Below are 21,846 nucleotides of genomic sequence, written 5' to 3' on the forward strand. Positions count from 1 at the left end.
CTCCACCCAAAAATCGCTCCACTCTATCGCCAACCACAGCTGCTGTCGACATAACAACCACCCCATTCAATTATCTTTCATCCAATACCACTAATTAACTCGAAATCGAGTTTACACTATCGATTTGTAGGCGAAATTCACTAACCTTTCGCGAAAACCCGACGCACTCCAAGAATTTTCGGCTCCACCACTGTTTCACTCCACTCCAGTTCTTCCAACTGCTACTGCCGACCTTCAACACCCCCAATACACTCAGTTACAATCGATATATCCAATTCCATCAATATTTAAATCAAATTATCAAATAGATACGAAATCGCACTCACCTTTTACCTCGATACGACGCGATTTCCATAAATTTTGAATCCCCACTCTCGCGTTCAGTGTTGACAAGGTTTGGGTGTGAGGAATTGAGGGTTGAATCGGTTGAATTTGAGAGGAGGAAGTTTTCTCTCCTAGGTTTTCGATTATTGCGATTGGGGAAGAAGAGGTGCGATTTTTGTTTTCGCGATTTTGGTTTTGGGCCTATTTTTTTGGTTTAGTCGCGATAAAGGTCAGGCCCAAGCCCAATATGACCCAATTGGGCTTAAGGTCCTAATACTCCTAACCACCAACTCGTTTGTTTGGCGTCGCGTCGTAATCATTTTCCGCCCATCCCGCTAAATTTAATCTTCTATATTCTATCTCACCGCAGCTATAACAATAACCCACTCATGCGTGTAAGTCGTTACTTTCGTGCCAACCTTATCGCAGAAAACCGCTTAATCGGCATTCTCACAAATTTTTATATGGTCGCTTACCTAACGTGACTTATGAGTCGGAGTTAAGTTCGATAAAGTTACGTCGTTTGAAATATAACCCGACGACCAATTTACATAAATGACCCTAGATTTATTATGAAATTTACAAAATACCCTTAATAATAATTCGGGGACTTTACATGTGCGGCAAAACAACTCTGTGACGTGACAACACACAAGCATCTTTGCATAACCGATCGTCAAAGGCAGTGAGACAAACGCCAAGGTCTCCACTCGATAGATGACAATGATCTAATATCAATCGAGCACGAAGTCATACGGATATTATTCCTAATCGCCTCTGTTATAAGTCAAGTGAGGCCCTGACCAACTAGCAAATCTAGGGCTTAGTATCGGCAATCATGTCTATGTTAGGACAAAGACATCAAAAGTACTCATAAAACCAAATCTCTAAAAGTCCCGTGAATCCTGCAATCGAGGACTTCTACTTCGAATGTCTGCGGAAGCTTTATCTAACGCCGATATCAATGTGGTATTTACCGAGCTACCCGGTCATAATCTCTCATAGTATGCAAATCGGATACATAAGCATAATATCTCGATTCGCATCGTAGAATGACCATTGGGAAACAAAACATGCCCAATAAAAACATCAAAAAGCCCTAACATCTTGACGACCCCTCACTACCGGTAGAGCGATCAAAGCTAACTCCGCTCGTGTATCGGGGATGCAAGAGGGGTTCCATATATGCAATCTTAATATGAGATAGCTTAATCCCAGAAGAATCATAAGCATCCGCACCCAAACGAGGAAAACTCATAAGCATACTATCCATATTCTCATAATTTGTATGAAAATGTATCGGTTGGCCTATACCGATACTGTAACACCCGTATTTAAAATACGTAGTTTATTTATTAATTTATTAATTTATTTATTTATTTAAAAATCGGCTGGATTGGATTTGGGATATGTGGGCGTGGTTTTTGGGCCCGAGTCTGTGTTGGACTTGGGTTTCAAACCCAAGTATATAATCCCATTGTTCTAGAGAATAGGTATAACACCCCGTCTTTTATTTTATTTTTCCTAATAATAATAAAGATAATAATAATAATAATAATAATAATAATGTAATAGATCAAATAGAGATAGGATATCCAGCAGTTACGGATAAAAGTTCGTAAATAACTAGATAGGAGTTATCCTTTTTTTTTTTCTTTCTTTCTTTTCGGTGAAGTTTTAAAAACTAGAAAATAGAGTTTTCTCACGAGAGTTTCTGGGGGAAAAACACAGCGAGGGTTTATAATTTTTTTTTTTTTTTTAGGGTTTAAAAAACACAGCGAGGGTTTAAAAAAAGAAAAAAAAAAGTTTTACTGAAAAGGTTTTGAACGAGGAAGATTATCTTTTCGCGTGACAGTAGACGTCGGGCTTTCGGGGTTTCGCTTTCGGGAAGCTGTTCGGTTTTAAAACGGTGAGTAGTCAATAATATATTTATATTTCTTTTATTGTTTCTATTAATCATATCAGTAATGCCGTTTTCCCTAATTGCGATATTGTCAACTCTGTCGGCTATTAGATACAAAATTTGTGAAACAATACAGTAAATAAAACTAGGACGAATTTTAGCATTAAAATCGTTGAAGTCCGACACCGGTGGTCAATGATAAACGCCATCATCGCACCAAAACCGTTCTTTTTTGTGTGTGTTTGAAGTATGTTTTTATTTGATTTGTGGTGAGGTTGAACTGTTAAATTTAAATTTTATTGATGATGTTTGGTTGTGGTAGTGAAGAGTTGGGTATTGAATTGGTGTTTGGGTTGATTGGGTGAGGGGAAGCTTTGAAACAGCCATTAATGGCGTTCGACCAAGACCCCAAATCGTCCTGATTTTTAAATGTGTTGTTTGAAGGTTTGTTGTGTAGGACTTTTGTTGAGAAATTATTGTTGGGTTTATGTTGATTGTTGGTGGTTGATTTGGGTGTTCAGAGGGGGCGATTGAAGCTTGAAAGATTAGTAATGGCCGTAGATCGCGATTTTCCCAGTATAAGGGAATCACGATTTGTTAGGATAGGTGTGTAGGGGTTTGGAAGAGGAATTAAACCGCGGGGTTCATTAATGGTGGCGAGTGGCTGATTGGTGGTGGCTGGATGTGGAGGCGCTGGTGGAGGCATTTGTGAGGAAGGAGATGAACAGTAACAAAATCGACTTTGGGCTTGGGCCAAATCGTGGTGGGCTCATATCTTTTAACTTTTGGATTTTTATTTTTGGCTTAAGTTTAGACTATGGGCTTTAGGCTTTGGGCTTTTGGGTTAGAGGAGTTTAGGCCGGGTTGACCAATGTTGACTGTTGACCAGAGTTGACTGTTGATTGTTGACCAGGGTTGACTTTGACCAGTTGACCCAAATTTGATTTTTTCCTAAAATTATGATTCGGTCTATTAAGATAAGTCTAGGACTATTAGCATGTTTGACTTAGGCTAGGACCTTTCTAAATATACTTGTGTACGTGTATTTACTGCTTTGTGATTTTTCAGTCTTTTACGATACACAACGTTATGATACTTATACATCCATGAAATTAATAACGCGTAAACCAAAAATACTTGAATCAAGATATTCCTTCATTCTCTGAAATAATATATACAATAAATTTCAATAATGCGTAAACAAAACTTACCGCACCCTTTTAGAACTCTCCACGCCTCAAGTTTTGGAATTGAGTTTTATAACTGATGATCTCATATGTTAGGTGGGCATTTATTGAATGTGCCATAAATGGCCCGTTAGCGTTATATAAGGGTATTCATTGAATGTGCCATGAATGACCCGGTATTCATTGAATGTGCCATGAATGACCAGATTATTTGGACTGCCCTAAAGAGGAACTAACGTATTCGCCTTGCGGGTTAGTTATATTCCTTGAGTGTACGGGAATGTAGGATTGGGTATTCCTTGAATGTGGCAGGAATGACTCAGGGCATTCATTGAATGTGTCATGAATGGCCCGTTAGTGATATGGTAGGTATTCCTTGAATGTGGCGGGAATGACCTAAGGTATTCATTGAATGTGCCATGAATGACCTGAGTTTTTGTGCCCAAAGAGGCTGTGAAATATGTGTATGAAAGCCCAGAGGTGGCTATGATATTATGGTATTCGGTGGGAGAGAGGCACACAGGAATGTGTGATTTGGCAAATGTGTGGAGTGCAAATCGTGGAGTAGGTACTAAAGGGTGGGTGTATAAGAAAAGTAATTGATTAATTGATAAGAGAAATTGATTTGATTATGCGAGTGTGTTTGGGTTTACTTTTGAATACGTATAAGATACCTACATATGTTATATAAAAGTTCTAACTTTCTTTTGCAGGAGGGTAGGACTTAATAATATTTTGTCTTGGGGGCCGCCCTACCATTATACAGCAATGGATATTGGTAAGTATTAATTCAAGTATTTAGATATTAAAATGAGTTATTAAAATGAGCTAATATAATGGAAGTTTTGCTTGGAAAGAAACTATGCCGGTTGAGATGACAGAACTACCTTTCTTCCCAGCTGAGAATGATTAGGTTATGATAGAGTTAAAGTGTTAGTTGGATAAGAAAAGATTTAAATGTTTATATGTGGTTAGTCTACTCATACCAGCAAATTCCATTTTGTTGACCCATGTTTGCTTTGTTTTGGCAACGTGGATGTGTTCTTGGGAACATAGGTGGAAGGCAGTGGAACCGCGGCGTGTGATTGGGATTCGTGCCTGGAGCAGTCCGTTAGTTTTCTTTTAGGTCTGATTCTTTATTGGAAGAATGTAATAACGTAGTTTACCTTTTGTATGGCATGAGAACTTGGTAGTGAGGAATTTTATTTTAAGAGTTTGTTTGATGTTTTATTTGGACGGATGATATTTTAATAAAGTGATGGCGGATAATTATTGGGATTATTTTAATTTAAGTTGTTTCTTTTATGACATGGCTGTTAGGGTTTTGTATGTGTAGTATCCTCTGTCATAGTCTGGGTTTTTAAACAAGTGAACCTAGTGATGTTTGAGATATTTATATTTCAAATATTCACTTTGTTATTGTTTAGAAATTCGAGCTGTGACAATAGGGTTCTTGGAGAATAAAAAAATAATAAAAATGGAGGCGGCTCGTTTGCTGGAGGGTGGAGCGCGATGATTCATGGTGCTTGGGATTAATGTGAGTGGTTTATTTTTTATTTTTCTCATTATCTAGACCACGCACCACTTTTATCGTAGAACCTTGTTTCGTTCATTTTCTCGTTTTTCTTCCTCAGAGTTATTCGGCGATATTGTCGAATCGTTAAACTAGGTAATGTGATTATATCTTTTGCTTAATTATTGAACTGCTCGAACTCCTTAGGTCGTTAATGGCGTCCCAGCCCAAGATAAAGAAAACCACCTGCTGTTTTGTTTGACCACATCTTTTGTTGTGGTTTTGAATGGGTTGTTTGATATCGGTGGATAAAATGTTGGGTGGTGTGGGAATAAGCGTGGGTTTTGATGTTGGTTGTTGATGTCGGGGCGTTGGGAGCTTGGACCCGGTCGTTAATGGCGGTCGAGAGCTCAAATCGCTTTTATTTTTGGTTGATTGTTTTGTTTGTTGGAGGTTAATTGAATTGTGGTTGGAGTAAGGGTTGGTTATTAGTTGATTGGGGATGATTCGGTGTTGGAGAATGGGAGCCGCCGGCTCAAATGTAATCGTGTTAATGGCGGCCGAGAATCGCCCAGTGGATTTGAGTAAGTGAACTATTGTTGTGTTGGGTTAGATGATGTTGGGTGATAGTGGGGTGTGTGAGGGCTGCCGGAGGTTGTATAAAAGCGTCAATGGCGCCGATTTGGCGAAATTAGCGTCGGTCTTGCCGGTGAGGGGAGATGAAATCGAGTTTTTCATATATTAAAGATGTGGGGTTCTTTAGGAGTCCAACCGCTTGGTTGGAATGGGTAGGCGATTAGAACTTGAGGGTGGTCGATTTGGTGGCTGCTGGAGGATGAAGAAGATGACTGTTGACCAGTTGGGCTTGGGCTTGGGTCGGTTTCTCTGGGTTTGGGCTTTGGGGCCGGACCTTAGTTTGTTTTTGGATGGGGGCCAGTTCTAATTTTAGTCATGGGCCAATTTTCCTTTATTTCTTTGGGCCGGCTATTTTGGTTTTGTTTCGGACCAGTTTTGATTAAGTTGTGGGCCAATTCAGTTTAAGTTTTTGGGCCTAAACATTAGTTAGTTATTGGGCCGGATTAATCCTTTGTTGTGGACCAGTTTTAGTTTAAGTGTTGAACTGGTTTCAGTTTAATTCTCTGGGCCGAACCCATTGGTGTTTTGAGCCAGTTTCTAATTTTGGTTTTTGGGCTGGTCATATAACTTAAAATATATCTAATTGGGTCTTTAAATGTTTAAACTTTTGGGGCCGGGTTTTAAGGTTTGGGGCTTGGCCAGTTGGGTCCGAACCATTACCTTGGTCATGCGCCCATGAACCATGCACCTTGACCTTAGCCATGAACCATGGCTATGACCACGCACCTGTTGAACATAGAAACGACAGTTTGACTTTGACAATGACAGTTTGACTTTGACAATGATGGGTTGACTTTGACTTTGACCGTTGACCGTTGACTACTGTAGAATGTTGACTTTTTCCAGTTTTTTTCACATGTTTAAGTATATGGACAAATGTAGTAATAAAATATTATCGAACTTTGTATAACCTTGTTTGTCATTATCTAATTAAGATTTGACGTGAGTAGTGTATAAAGCATATATATATTGGGCTTGATTGTGGACTGTTGACTGTTTAATTGTGTTACGTTTTTATATATTAAATTATATGGACAAATCAAATGCTAAAATGTTGTGGAAGCTTGTATAAATTTGGTTGTCATTATCTAGGAAAGATTTGACGTTGATGCTGTGTGTATTTTGACACGTGACGAGATAGAAACTTTAAGAGATATAATATTCCTAAAACGCTATAAAAATGTATGCGTTACGTTTGAAACAATTGTGACACTATGTAATATGTGGGATATATATATTGAATGCAATAGTTTTGGAGACATAGATTTATATAAACACTCTATTATTATATGTGTGAGATGCTACTATGAGGTAGTACAGTATTGGTGAATATTTTCCCACGGGAGTGTGGCGTAGTGCAATAATATATTGGCACGTGAAAAAATGAAAGTGGTTATGAGATATAATGGAGATATTTCTAAATATTGTGGCTTAGTGCAATAATGTATTTGACATGCACATGATATAGTGAAATGATTATGAGTCATAAATGTATGACACCTGAATAAATTACGTAACGAAAATCCTAGAACCTGACTACCACAACTCATGTGGTTTGCCCTGTGTGGGCGTATGTGATATGATTGGCCCTTCTGGCGTTTCAGTGAATCTGAATGGCCTTCGGGCGTAAGTAATGTGATTGGCCCTTCTGGCGTTTCAGTGAATTTGAATGGCCTTCGGGCGTAAGTAATGTGATTGGCCCTTCTGGCGTTTCAGTGAATCTGAATGGCCCTTCTGGCGTAGCCGAATAGTGGCTTGATTATTCCGTTCGCAAAATAGAAGGAGACACGCGATATTTTATGCCAAATAGTGGCAGTACTTACATAATAGCTTCCGTGTGGGGGTTACCTGGTGTGCGGTATCCTGCTCAAGGTAGTTACGCATTGAGTGGTTCATTATGTAAGGGGAGGCATGTGGATGTACATGTTCGGCGTTGGGAAGCGATTATGGTAGCCAGGGAAACTAGGTAAGACATAGATACGACGTGAATTTTAGGGACACACAAAGAAAGCCTTAATTAATATAATTATGGTAATATGTTGATTAATGATATATCGTTAGATAGATGATTGTATATGTTTTGCTGGTTATAGTTTAGTTAAAACCTAAGGCGCTTCACGGAGGAACTAAATGCCTTTTTATTATGCGTATGGTTTGTTGTGTGGTTAGTGGGAAGTTAAGGCGTCTCAGTGGAGGAACTATCTGCCTTAATTATTGTACTTAAGGATGTTGTATTAGTTGTTGAAAGTTAAGGCGCCTTGGTTGAGGAACTAACTGCCTTATGGATTGTGTATATATATGTATAAGTATATGTTTTATTTTAGGGCTACTCACACCAGCATTTTTATAATGCTGACCCGATTTGCATGTTTGCTTATCGGGTGTGTTCATTAAATAAACATAGTTGATAAGTCTTGACAGGTTTAGTGTTGAAGAAGATTGGTTGCTGCTTGTGAATTGCGTTAGCGTCGCATTTCAAGATAGGCTTTGTTTTCCTTTGAGGTGATATAGATTTTCAGTTGAGATAAGGTTAATTGCATTTTCATTTGTTAATTTTTGTAATGAAGAGGACTTTTGTTTAAGTTAAAAATTTTATTGGTTTTTAATTATCTGCATATTTAAAACTGTTTATGGGTTTTTGGAAGTGGAGAGTCGTCCCGGAGATCCAAAAGTCGGAACAAATAATGTTTTTCAGTGCAATCGAAATTGAGGTGTGATACTAACCCCCGAAATCATAGTGAAGTCTAGTGGTGTGAACCCTAACTCCGCCTGACAAGGAAAATGAAATGTATGAGTTCTACTCCACCATCTTTCTACTAAAGTTATGACCCGGTTACAATCGACCTTCTCATAATATGTATCAATCAAAATACCCAAAGGTGTATACAAAATACTATATCTAATATGTACAAACTCATCCAAACTCCTAATAACCTTCCACCACTCTCTAACACCAAGTAAAGCCGATCTAACTAGGTAGTCAACAACATACTGATATTATTAAAAAAAAATAATGCGTATAAGATAAATAATTAATTGGTCCAACTCAACTAATTAATATTCAAAATATTTAATCAAAACTAATTAATTACCTGAGTATTAACCACTGCACTCGACACGTGTTTTGTGTCACGTGTAGAAGACACAACTCCCATATCAAGTGCTTCTCCAGGTATAAATTGCCAATCAAAGTCGTTCATCTGATACTCCAGTACATAGGGATGTCTATCAGCCGGCGCGACATTCTCGGGTTCTTCTTCCCCACTGTCTTCTCCCCCACCGTATTCTACTTCCTCAGGTTCTCTCTCATCGCCAATGTCGTCTGTGTACTGCCAATCATCACCGTCGAAAGGTTCAAAAGGATCCATATCAAATTTTAAGAGTTTAGGTAGGTTTTTGTTTTTTTTTTAACTAAAGAGAGGGTTTTATAATTGTGAGAAGAGGTAAAAGTGGCCGAACCGCTGCTTTGGAGAGCTGTTTATATAAGAAGTACGCGGTGTTCTAAAAAACACCACGCTGTTTTGCCAAAACCGCTTCAAAACTGGGCCCCGCCCTGCCGGCTTTAGTGGTGGCGGTTTTGGCAAAACCGTGCTATTTATATAAAGCAAGGCAAAACCGCGAATTTGCTGGTATTTTTTTATGTTGCTCCTAAAGTTGTTTAGTGTTTTTTTGGTTGTTCTGCTAAAGATGCTCTTACTATATTAGAAAAATTTGGAATGCGAGCAATACTGCAAGTGTCTGTCTGTTACGCTGGCAGTTTGGTAAATTGTGTTGTCACATAGGGATAACGGTGATTTTCCAATTTTAAAACTCATTTTTTCTTGCCATATGTCATCTCCATATTGGGGGGCTTTATTTTATTCTCTCCAAAAGTCAGCCTGCTGGGCTTATGCTTTGGTGGAGGATATATGGGCTTCGGATTTCAATATTGATGGTCTTTGCTTTTGAGAAAGAATAACGTGCAGGAGCAAGTGCCAAGATGCTAGTAAGAACTAGCCATGCAGCCCGACCTGTGGCCGGGCCTGTTATTCTTAAACCCATCATGTCTGGACCTATATTTAAGGGAAGCACTTGGAAGTTTAACATATCCATATCCAATAAGTAATCCATATCCATATCTATTAACTAATACATATCCATATCTAATTAATCCATTGTTTTTTAGAATTTGTTTTTTTTATCCCATGCGTACATTTGAAATAATGAAATAATGCGTAGCTTTGTTTTTGTTTTAGCATAACACATGAAAGGACAATTTTAATTTATATTAAATTAGAGAGCAGGCCAAATTCAGGGTTAGTTTGGTAATAAGGCAAGTAATTATTTTTCAAATAGGGACTATTTTAAAAAAATTGCTGATGTGGCTCACTATGAGCATCTTGGGAGAAACGGATATTAATATAGGTAGGATAATACTTGTCATCTAAATTTGAACAAGCAAGTGTGAGTGTGTGACTGTGTGACCATTAAGCGGCATCTTTCGTAATGCAAAATATAATATTAATAAAACAATAGTGACTAGTAAGTACGATTCATATTTTCTATTAGTTGTTTTTGATCTTTACATACAAAGCTACATGTAGGACTACAGGTTGATCCAAAACTTTGTGGTTTCAAATTAATTTCTTCTATCTGCTTGTTTCTCATGTTAGAAAATAGACTTCTAGTTTAAAATATTACATTCATAAATCATAATCAACTTGTCAATTATTTCATTGAGTAGTCTTTGTTGCAGCGGCTTTGAGAGCTAGTTTTGGCTTTCTATACTCAAGTGATCGAACTTGAGTTGAGAATATGTACGAGAATCATTATGTACAAATAATATTTTGGGATGCTCGTCGTTTTCCATGATGAAATTTTCAAAGCTGTAGTTATGAATATATATAGGTAACAAAATAGTAACTAGACATCGATTGATATATTATAATTTCAATATACTATAATTTTAATCGGAAAAACAATCTAAAACAGAATAGTAACTTGACATCGATTGAGTTGGCAATATTTGATGTTTAGTATATTTTCCATTACCTTGATTTTAGGTAATGGCCCCTTAGTATGTCCAAAATATACCATCTGCCGCTACTATGGTCGATGATATAGAGGAAGACAGTGGTAAGCTACAAATCGCAACACCTACCAAAAAAACAAACTTCAGAGGTCGACATATGAAACAATAAATAAAAATTACGATAAATGTAGAGGTCCAAAATAAACATTTATATGTGTCCTTAAATAACTTTATATTATTATATATATAAGTGACCACACTCACATGACTTGTAGTCTCAAGTCTAAAGTCGATCGTAAAACACTCTCTGTCTCCAAACCTCACCAGAGATGAGAGAAATGGATGAGAAGGCCATTGGACTTGGCAGAGATGATTTTACTCAAGATGGTACAGTTGATCTCAAAGGACAACCTATCTTAAGATCAAAAGGAGGAAGATGGAAGGCATGTTCCTTCATTGTAGGTAAGGACCCCCCATCATTTAAGGACATTACATGTATGTCTTGCTTCCACATCAATCTTATATGGGTTAAAGCAATTTAATTTTAAACATGATTAGAAGGTTACCATGGTTACAATCGTTACATCATCGCCTGATCGATTCGTTGATTCTACTTGACACCGTCAAGTAGCTAGATTATTCCTATATATATGTGATGCATGCAAAAAAAAGTTATTGGTGATAGTTTAAAAGATCAAGTGGAACCAAAAAAGTCATTTGTATTTGTAGTAGCAACTAGATTCAAGTACGAAGAACTTGATTACACTCTGATATAATTTTCATCATTTTTTTACTCCTTGTAGGTTATGAGATATTTGAGAGGATGGCATATTATGGAATTGCGTCAAACCTAGTGTTGTATCTGACAAAGAGACTTCATGAAGGAACTGTTGCATCTTCAAATAATGTTACTAATTGGGCTGGTACTGTTTGGCTTACACCTATCTTAGGTGCATACGTCGCTGATGCCTATCTTGGTCGATACTGGACATTTGTCATAGCGTCAGCCATCTATCTAATGGTAAATTCAAAGTTCAGTATGGTTTTCAATTGCGTTGGTTAACTGTGCTCAAAATGTCGATGATGTGTTTTTGTCTTAGTATGAAATGTGTTTTTGTCGATGATGTATTTTAGATATATATATATACACGACATACATGGTTCAATGTGCAAGCGCCTTGATACGATATAATTACATATCGTATGCTGAGTGCCACAGAAGTAGTATCCTCATATGGTGTGATATGATTTCTAGTCGACATCTCAAGCAAGGTAGCTGGGCACTGCTCTTAAATAGACACAAAACACAACAATAAATGTATGAAGAACCTCAGCACACATATAAGTGGATCTACCCCCACACCACATGACCACCCTCATGTCTCTGAAAACTTGGCTGTGCCTGTGCATAAATATCTCACCCACGTTTAGGTTGTCAACAGTGGCGGAGCCAGAAAATTGGGTGAGGGTGAGCCACAACTAGTCACTATAAAAAAAAACTAAAATAAAATAACACCCAATTTGTAGAATTTTTGTTTTCCCTTGCATATTTAAAAAAAAAAAAAAAAACACACACAATTCGAATCCCATCACAAAAGATATGTAAATTTTGGAATTACAAAAGACTAGATTGCTTAATGAAATGATTTAGGAGAAAATAAATAAATACACGGACATTTAGCTTTGGAAAATTAAGAACTTGGGAAAAAAGTGCCTACAAATATATGCTTCTTACAAATATATATGCTTATGGAAACCACTTTAAAATTCCACAAATGAAAAAAAGCAATGAATTCTTTGGAATTGTAAGGAAAATAGTCCAAAAGGCATTAGGAAAAAACATAAGCACTTAGGGCACAATAAAGAATATTGTACAATGTTTAGACATTTTTTTTGGCTAAAAAGTAATTAATATTAATAGCAAAAAATAGTGTTACAGACTTACAAAGCGTTTACAAATTCTAGATTGGGAATATAATCCCCATGTTTCCGCTTTGTCAAAAATCTATAGTGGGTAAGCAAAAATTGGATTTTCAAGCTAGTTTGTTGCGCCAACATGGTTTATGATCCCACCATTGTTTAAAACTGTATATGTTTAGACACTGCTAGTACATTTTTTTTGTCGTCACTTTAGCGTTTATTTTAATTGTTTTCATTTTCATTCAATTCCGAAATTCCAATCACTGCCTTAAGTAGATTCAAAAGTAATAAATTCACTACAATTGACAATCAAAAAAATTTATGCAACAAATTAAAATTGTAATGGACTCGAAAGTAACCTTTCGATAGATCGAATTCATTACATACAAAATTGAATTATAATTAATAAAATTCATTAACAAAAACTAAAAAGAATAAGAGATTGGGGAATTAAGGTTTAGAAAACATACCAATAAATATACATATGAGTTATTGGGACGGAGAGTTGAGAGTGTTATTACTCTTTTTTTCTCTTTCATCTCTTTTGTTTTTCCAAACAAAGAAAAACACTTGCCAAAAGTGTTGTTTCTCAAAATACATAAAATTAGAGATCATGAGCTTTCTCACGTTAGTTAGGGGAAATAGATTTTTATTTTGGTCAGTTACGGTGAGGTTTTAGTAACAAAACTGTATTCATATATATGGTAGTTACTTTTTTTGAGTATTATCCAAAAAAACAAAAAAAAAAACTTTTTTTTTTAAGAAGTTGAGGGTGAGCCAGGGTGTACCCTGGGCCCCCCCTGGCTCCGCCACTGGTTGTCAATGGATTGGTTTGGGTCGGATTCTGAAAAATCCAAACCCGAAACGATAAAAAAATTGAGAACCCAAAACCAAACCGAACCAATAATGTTATTTTTCATCCAAAACCGAACCGATAAGATATATTGCAACCCAAAACCGAATTGACCCGAATCGAAAATTATAAAATCAATTAAATTCTAAATTAAATCAATTAATTTCAACCACACAATTACACAATTGATAAATATATACAAAATTAATCATAAATATTACTAAAATGTCATCTTATCGGTTTGGATTCATATTGATTCGGTGGAAAACAAACCCAAAACCAAACCAAACCAAACTAATATCTTTTCGGATTGGATAGAGGACAAACAAAATTATCAAAACCCAAACTATTTTTTATCAGTTTAGTTCGGATCGGTTATCAGGTTATCAAAACCCATTGAAACCCCTACCCACGCCACGCCATGCTGACTGCTCTTAAATGCATGAAGAACCTCAGCATACAAGTGGACTTGAATCAATTGATCTGGGGACCAAATTTTCTAGGTATAACCCTGTGATAACAACATGTCACATTGTCACCATCTTGGGCCCCCGGTTGAATGGTACCTGATAACATCTGTAAGCCTGTAAGGTTCACAAATGGACCGGGATCTGATCCAGTTGACCGTGATATCTATTTGTTTGGTCGTCATACTCGTTGACCTTCAGTAAACTGAATATTTACTGATTGTAACTTGCGACCTTCATACAGGGAATGTGTTTGTTGACGCTTGCAGTCTCACTACCAGCACTGAGACCTCCATCATGTCCGGGGATACCAGACATTTTATGCGATAAGCGGGCTACCCCGTTTCAAGTGGGCATATTTTACTGTGCACTGTATATAATTGCTATTGGCACAGGTGGAACCAAGCCCAACATCTCAACCATGGGTGCCGACCAATTCGATGATTATGAGCCCAAAGAAAGGATCCAGAAATTATCCTTCTTCAACTGGTGGATGTTTAGTATCTTTTTTGGAACACTCTTTGCAAACACATTTCTCATATACATACAAGAGAAAGTGGGCTGGACTGTTGGTTATGCTCTTCCAACACTTGGGCTGGGATTTTCAGTCTTAGTATTCTTGGTGGGTACTCCCTTTATAGGCACAAGGCCCCATCTGGGAGTCCCTTTACTAGAATGGCTAAGGTAATTGTGGCTTCTATTAGGAAATGGAGTGCACCTGTTCCTAATGATCCTAAAGAACTTCATGAGTTGGGCATGGAAGAGTATGCCAAAACTGGAAAGTACAGGATTGACCGCACCCCTGCACTGAGGTTAGTTTCCTCCTATATTAGTTATTTTAACAAAGTGGGTAGGATCCAGTATAGCTAACTAGGTGCATGTTGCTCACAGGATTCTTGATAAAGCGGCTGTAAAGAGCGGTCCAAGCAACCCATGGACGCTATGTCCGGTTACCCAAGTTGAAGAAACCAAACAAATGCTAAAAATGATTCCAATTTTGCTTGCAACAGTAATACCGAGTACTATGTTAGCCCAATCACACACACTCTTCATCAAGCAAGGCGCCACCCTCAATAGAAGTATTGGGCCACATTTTGAAATCCCTCCAGCATGTCTTACAGCATTCGTGACAATTTTCATGTTAATTAGCCTGGTGATCTATGACCAATTTTTTGTTCCAGCTATCCGCCAATACACTAAGAATCCTAGAGGACTTACATTGTTGCAAAGAATGGGAATTGGCCTAGTCATTCATATCATGATCATGGTCGTTGCTTCTCTAGTTGAAATGAAGAGACTAAAAATTGCGAAGGAGAATGGTATTGTTGGTAAAAATGATATAGTTCCTTTAACGATATTCATCCTTCTCCCTCAATATGCCTTGATGGGAGTTGCTGATACCTTTGTGGAGGTTGCAAAGATTGAGTTCTTCTATGATCAAGCACCCGAAGGTATGAAAAGTCTAGGGACTTCTTACTTCACTACAACCTTGGGGATTGGAAACTTCCTGAGTAGTTTTCTACTATCAACTGTAGCTAGTATCACAAAGAGAAATGGTCACCAAGGCTGGATACTGAATAACTTGAATATATCTCACTTGGACTATTATTATGGATTCTATGTTGTTTTAACTTTTCTCAACTTCATATTCTTCCTTGTCGTTGCCAAGTACTACGTATACAATGCTGATGTTGAGTCAGAGAGGGGACTTCCGAATCCCAGAGAATTGGTGCCAAGTCAAGGTAAAACTCAAGAAGGTTTGAAGGGGGATAGCTGATTTGAAGTTTTAAACCGATATGAATGGAAGATGTATCAATCAATACCACATTACTGGAAATTCAAGATAAATGTTTATACTGTTGAGATCCTTATAGCGTTTGTACTTGGATAGCATTCAACATATCTTTTCTATGCAACAATCAAGTTTACTCTGGAGAGAATAGATAATTGGGTTGGAAACTATTTGCATGCAAGGCTATGGCCGAATGAATAAGCTTTCATAAGCCCAACACAGTTGGGTGATGAATTTGTTTAAGCAGTTTTGCGAATCAATAACTCCGAAGCCAAATCCAAACAAGCTGACAGTAAACTTCAACAAAATTCACCTCAAAATGGAAAATGATTAATTTGCATTAGAAAAGACCCAAAAAATAGCTTAATTTTATCACCATCTTTTAAATAATATGACAAAGCAAAAACACAAGCACTGACATACAACATTGTTTCCACCCAATTTGAGTAGCCAAAGCTATCTTGAGAACAAGACTTTTCTTTTGAAAAGTCCATCAGCAGCAGGAAAAAGGTTGCAACTTGCAAGCCGCTATTGATTCTAAGATCCATGTATGGCCCAGAACCCAGGATCGAGTTTCATTTGCTAGCTTTTCTGCCTGTTCGTACCTCTGCTTCATAAATATTAAATCATCTGTCTGGGGTTCTGGTGGGAGCTCAAGACTGTAAACAACTAGCCTTGTTGACGACTCTGCTTCTCGATCACGACTCTGTGATGTCAACATGTCCTCCGTCACAAGAGTACCACCTGCAGCTTCCACCAGTTGCTCAAGTATTCCCTTGTACTTTTGCTCAAAATCACCATGTAAGTGGATGTGCAGGCCATTGAACAGCTTTGGTGCCTGCCAAATGTCAAATATGTATGTTAGCCCACTGATCTTCTGAACATGAAACTTTTACATTTTTTCAGAAAGTTCTAGCCCCCTAAAACAACCATCATAAGTCAATCCTTGCACAGATTATGCATTACTCGAGGTAAGCATTCGACTGAAAACAGCTACGCAGTGTGTTTCCTCTGTCCTCTAGGATTAAGTGCCATATGGAGATGCATGGATATATGGGATGTGTGTATCAGCTACGAGGGAGAGAGAAAAAAGCAAAGGACTACCTTCTCCATAACTCTCTCTCTTCCATTTTTAGGTCCATCCTGACAGCCATGAACATCAATGCTAACTTCGTAAGGCTCTTCATTCACGGGATTCATGGCTTCCATGCATGCTTTTATCCCTGCCACATCAGACCAAAGGAAAGTGAATAAATATATGCGAGCATTGCAAATTTAACAAACTTGAGAGATCATTGGGATGACAACAACTGCTATATCAGAAAGGATCAATGTCAATGTCCGTAGCAGACAACTAAGCAGACAAAAATGGTTTAAGAAGAATAAGGGAACCCAAATTGATCTCTGAAAAGTATCTTGAAGTTTTCTGAGAAAAAGTTACAAGCTGAGCAACCATTAAGGACATAACTAAAATGTGCAAAGGTAGATCTATAAAAGCCTTAAACAAACGCAAGCAACAACTAATCAATATTCCTTTTGGCATCCTTACTGAAAAAGAAATATTTAAATCAGCATTGATCAACTATTAACCAATAGAGTTGAGCAAAAAAAGCTAGAACAAGAGATGAGAAATGCATAAAATAGGAGCTATTAACACCCTCGATTCTATGAAGGAAATTAGGAACATTTCATCAACCAAGACAATTAAAACAGCATGCTATATAGAAACTACTGTGAGTCTATGACAGTAACAAATAGCAGAGCCAACTAAAACAAGAGCTTACAGTCAATTTTCAGAATCCAGCTCCCATTCAAGATAGCCATGAGGGCCTTGAGTGTCCTGCTAAAGGCACCCTTTTCATCCGTTTGTGCAATCACATGGGTAACTTTTGGGTTCCAGTCTTTAGATACAGTTGCACCAGTTATCTTTGCAAACTTGGCCAAGAAATTCTGCAAAACAACACTATGGCAATAAGTAGGATTCTTGAAACTCAAAAACAACTCCATGGGAAAGAAATTAACTCTAGCAATATATCATGGAAAATTTGCAGTAAGCACATCTATGAAAGAATGTTAACAGTTGATCGAACTAACCTTTTCTGCAGAAGAAAGAGAAGATCCACAAATAACCCATTCATTGGTTGTACCAGGTGACGCTGCCCAGACCTTGTCAGGTTGCTGGATGGCTCTGGCAGTACAAAAAACCTAAGTCATACACAGCTACACCTAAAAGGGAAGGGATTAAATGAAGTAAGAAAAATACCAGATATTTAATGAAATAAATAAGGGAAAGGCAACCAAAAGGCATGTTAACATTTCTAGAAGTACAAATATTCTACTTCTAAATAGCATTTTAATCCCCATTCTTATTTTTTCGGAAAACACAGGCAGAAATATATTGTCACATGGGGTGTATTGTTAAGGCATCTGTGTATAGTTCATTCAATGCAGCAGAACTTTCTCCACAATAATTGGAGACCATCAGTTTCAGAAAGCAAGAGTTTTTCAGAAATAACTCAAAACAAGAGCTTTCAGAAAGCGTCTAACAAGACCATAATTTTTTTTACTAAACAGGAAATTAAATAAATAACATAAGAAAAGGATATATATATTTAAGGAGAATGTTAGAGTTCAAAGGGACATCTCCCTGCGGCCCCACATTTGCTTCTTTTGTTGTGTACTTGCGTGAGGGTGGTCCATTGGGGGTTTGGAGCAGTGCCTTGTCTAAAACCCTGTTATTTTCTTACATATATTAAAGTGTTACAAGGCCGAAACTAACTAAGTTTGTATATTCTTTTATCTCCAAAAGTTTCTTCTCCATTAGCAAAGATATAATTTGACTGTGAAAAAACATCCTTTTGTTAGAAACGTGTAAGTTCTTTATACCTCCTCTAGACAGTATAATGCAAAAAGATAGATTGAGGATAAGGCAGGTTTTGTCATTTTGAAAACTTAATGCAGGTAGAGATATGCCTAACCAGCTAACCCCATCAAATTTTTCAAAAAGAAAAACAAGGATAAGGCAGGTTTTGTCAAAATAGAAGGAAATAAAAAATTGGAATTCAGAAGAGTGAGTTTTTACATTTTAGTTGTTGAATGATAATTATTCCCAGGCTTCTTCTCAGACGTTGATCTCTCCCTTGGGAACTTTTGCAAAGAATGAGTTGGACAAAGCATCAAACCATCTTCCTAGGAAAACAACAAAGTTTAAATCAGAAGAAGACAAATACCACAAGGCACAATGCAAAACATCAATGGAAGATTTAGTTGAGATTTGAGAAGTGCTCCTATGTCAGCTAGAAGTTGTATGTCAGGGCTTAACTGACACGCAATTATATGTTTCTGCCACTAATTTACAAAAAAGAAGCAATTCTAACATCTCATTTATAGTAGATAAATGTCTACATCAATTCATTCATTAATCTCAGGAAATGACACAGACTACTTACAGCATCCCATCGACAATCATCTATATAAACCGCTGGGAACATGGTAAGTCTTTTTACAAGATCCAATAAAGCAACCAAGAGCTGCTCCTTTCACCCGACATTTGCTGCACTTGAGCTTAGCTGCCCTTGCAAGTTCTGCATCCAAGTTCACTAGATTGTCGGTACCCTCCTTAAAAAATACTTGGGGTGCCCTGCATTCAAAAATAAATGAAAAAGAAACAAGCATTATTTAGCCAGCTGAAAAACTAGGAGGAGACACATGATAACTATTAATTTTCTTAAATACAAGAACCCTCGTGTTAGCAATCGAGGGCTTACCAATCAACACATCTTCTGTGAACATGCACTACGTTTACGTTTGGTTGGGTCAGCTTATCCCCTTCTACTGGTTTTCCTTTTAGGTAATGCACCATTGGACCAGACACCTGTAAGGGCCCATTAAAGGACCAAAACAAAGTGAGTAGTTTCAAAAAACAAATTAGCTTGCAACACTAGGTGGGGACACTGGAACCAGCTCATAGTCAAAAGCCCAGGCACCCACAGCCATCTCACTAAACGAGCATCCCCAACTACCCGGGGTGGGTATCCCCCAAGAAGACGTGAGTGTGAGACCTCCCTGAAAGTGTCATGCACTTGACCAGCTCAGCTAAGAACGGTTGTGCAATTTATAAAAAACTTCTACAAGAAGATCAAATACTTGCACCAAAGAGAATGTTACAGTAAAAGATACAAATCTGAGACCTATAAAATACAAAAAAACAAAAAAATTGTAAGAGTTTGACTATGCAAGTAATGTGAGAATTAATTATTACCTCAGATACTATAGATGATTGGCAGAATCCACAAGTAAAAACTGGATCTTCACATAAATTGTATGAAGTACGAGGTTGTGCATCAAAAGGAGGTATTTCGAGCTTATTTTCAGCATCCAAATTGTTTGACTGGTCATTAATTCCACTAGTTGGAGCCATATCTTGAAGCTCAAAGTCTAGCTTTTGTCTCTTTGTATTTCTAGCTTGATCTTCTACAGCACTATTGGGTCGTCCACAAAGCTTTGCACGTTTACCAACTTCATTTTCCTTTTTGACAGTAACCTCAGCTGGGGACCTTTTTGCACTCTGCAACAAATACAAGAGTCAATATGAATTTTTAACTCTAGCACAAATTTATGGCAAGCAAGCCTTACTTCGATACATAATAAGTTATAGTAAAAAATATACGGAAGCAACCACGGTAACAATTAAGAATGAAATTTTAGAAACCAAACACATCTAGAGATTTTTTGAACTTTGATTAAAAACCAAGCACAAATCTCTAGTAAAACAGCATACCCGTTCACCACTACGATCACTGTGATCATCATCTGAATCCTTGGTTTCACCAAATGATGGAGGGCTGCAGGGTGACGCTTGGGTCAATTGACTTGAATTTAATTCCTGGTTTTGATCCCCATTCTTCTGCAAACCTATCAACCAAAGAATCTTCAAATCAGCCATCCACCTAATAGAGAGAGACATAGGCTCCAGACATAAATCAACACGAGAAATTAATTAGCTAAAACGTATTTACCAGTAATATCAGATTGCAGAAAGGAAGTCTGAAAAAAACTAGTCCCTAAAGTTGCCTCCATGCTCTTGTATATGCCCAAAATGTTTTCCATGTAAGGAGGGCGTCGCATATCTGTAAAACACATAGCTTAAATAACTCCAAAAACATATAACCACAGCGCAACCTGATAGTGATGTAACATACCCTTGTCTGTATAATGGCGATAACAGATGGGGCAATCGGAGCCTAGCTCTGTCAAGTTTGGAATGCAAGTACTGTAAATTCAAACAACCCAGATTAGATTATAACAAAATGAACTAAAGAATCAAATGCATAATTAAAAAAAATAGTACCTGCAAAACATATGATCACAAGGTAGCAACATAGGCTTGCTCAGCATGTTTAAGCTGCAAGAATAAAAACAAAAAAAAAATCATAAACACATTGCTTCTCTACAACAAAAAGCAACACCACAAACCAGTTTACTAAACAACAAAAACATGAAAAAGATCCAAACTTTATTATAAACAAACCACAAGTAACAGTTCAGAACCAACCCCGTTTTCCATAAACCATAAAAATCTACACTTTTCATTCAAAAACAGTAAAATGACAACAAAAAAAAAATGCATACCATAAAGAGCATTTTAGCTCTAAGCCCATTTTCTGAAAATGCAACATCCAGAAATTGACCACATGTGAATAATTCCCAGACTCTGCCATTGATAATGTTAAGCTTGCTTTGAAGCTTCAGTGTAACAGAGAAAAAGAAGAAGAATGGGAGAAAAAGAGAAGGCACCTGGTTTTTTTAAGTTTTTTCAACGAAAGATTGGTATTTTTGGGGGCCGCTGAAAAATAAAGGGCGCCCAAATAGACGTTGAATCAAATCACTCAAATCTTTTTAAAGCCCGGGAATCGAAAAGTTGAATAATTGGGCGGGGTACACGTTTTTTTGGGAATTTAGTTTTGCTATCCCAAAATTGTGTGTCTAACTATTCCAAAATACTTACAATCATTGATTGATGTTGTGTTTCGTAATGCAAATCAACGGTTTACAGTTTTTGGGATTATTAGACGTTGGATTAAAGAGCCGTTAGAAGATCTGATTTTTTGACATGACATGTAGATATCGTTATTGACTGATTTGAATCACATTATTGAAATATTTTGTCACGAACGTCTATTTTAATATCTACTGCCAATTTCTTTTCTCTTATATCAAAACTAGCTTTCGAACCCGTCC

General features: G+C 37.3%; 2 protein-coding genes across 2 annotated transcripts; one reads left to right on the top strand and one right to left on the bottom strand.

Moving 5' to 3' along the window:
* Positions 1-10,686: 10,686 nt before the first annotated feature.
* LOC147500320 (protein NRT1/ PTR FAMILY 5.2-like) lies at positions 10,687-15,683 on the top strand. Its single transcript, XM_086561999.1, is given in 5 exon segments — positions 10,687-11,036; positions 11,378-11,595; positions 14,059-14,446; positions 14,449-14,626; positions 14,706-15,683. Coding segments are annotated over 5 exon segments (1,803 nt in total). The 5' UTR covers positions 10,687-10,903; the 3' UTR covers positions 15,592-15,683.
* Positions 15,684-15,904: 221 nt separating this feature from the next.
* Positions 15,905-21,456, bottom strand: LOC147500321 (BRCA1-associated RING domain protein 1-like). Its single transcript, XM_086561998.1, is given in 14 exon segments — positions 15,905-16,444; positions 16,711-16,829; positions 17,391-17,556; positions 17,701-17,794; positions 18,689-18,795; positions 19,056-19,089; positions 19,091-19,246; positions 19,374-19,480; positions 19,868-20,173; positions 20,387-20,520; positions 20,625-20,735; positions 20,808-20,878; positions 20,957-21,010; positions 21,238-21,456. Coding segments are annotated over 14 exon segments (1,893 nt in total). The 5' UTR covers positions 21,327-21,456; the 3' UTR covers positions 15,905-16,099.
* Between the last annotated feature and the right edge of the window lie 390 nt (positions 21,457-21,846).

The sequence above is a fragment of the Coptis chinensis genome, chromosome 5, assembly GCF_015680905.1.
Source record: "Coptis chinensis isolate HL-2020 chromosome 5, ASM1568090v1, whole genome shotgun sequence".
NCBI classification, from domain to species: Eukaryota; Viridiplantae; Streptophyta; class Magnoliopsida; order Ranunculales; family Ranunculaceae; genus Coptis; species Coptis chinensis.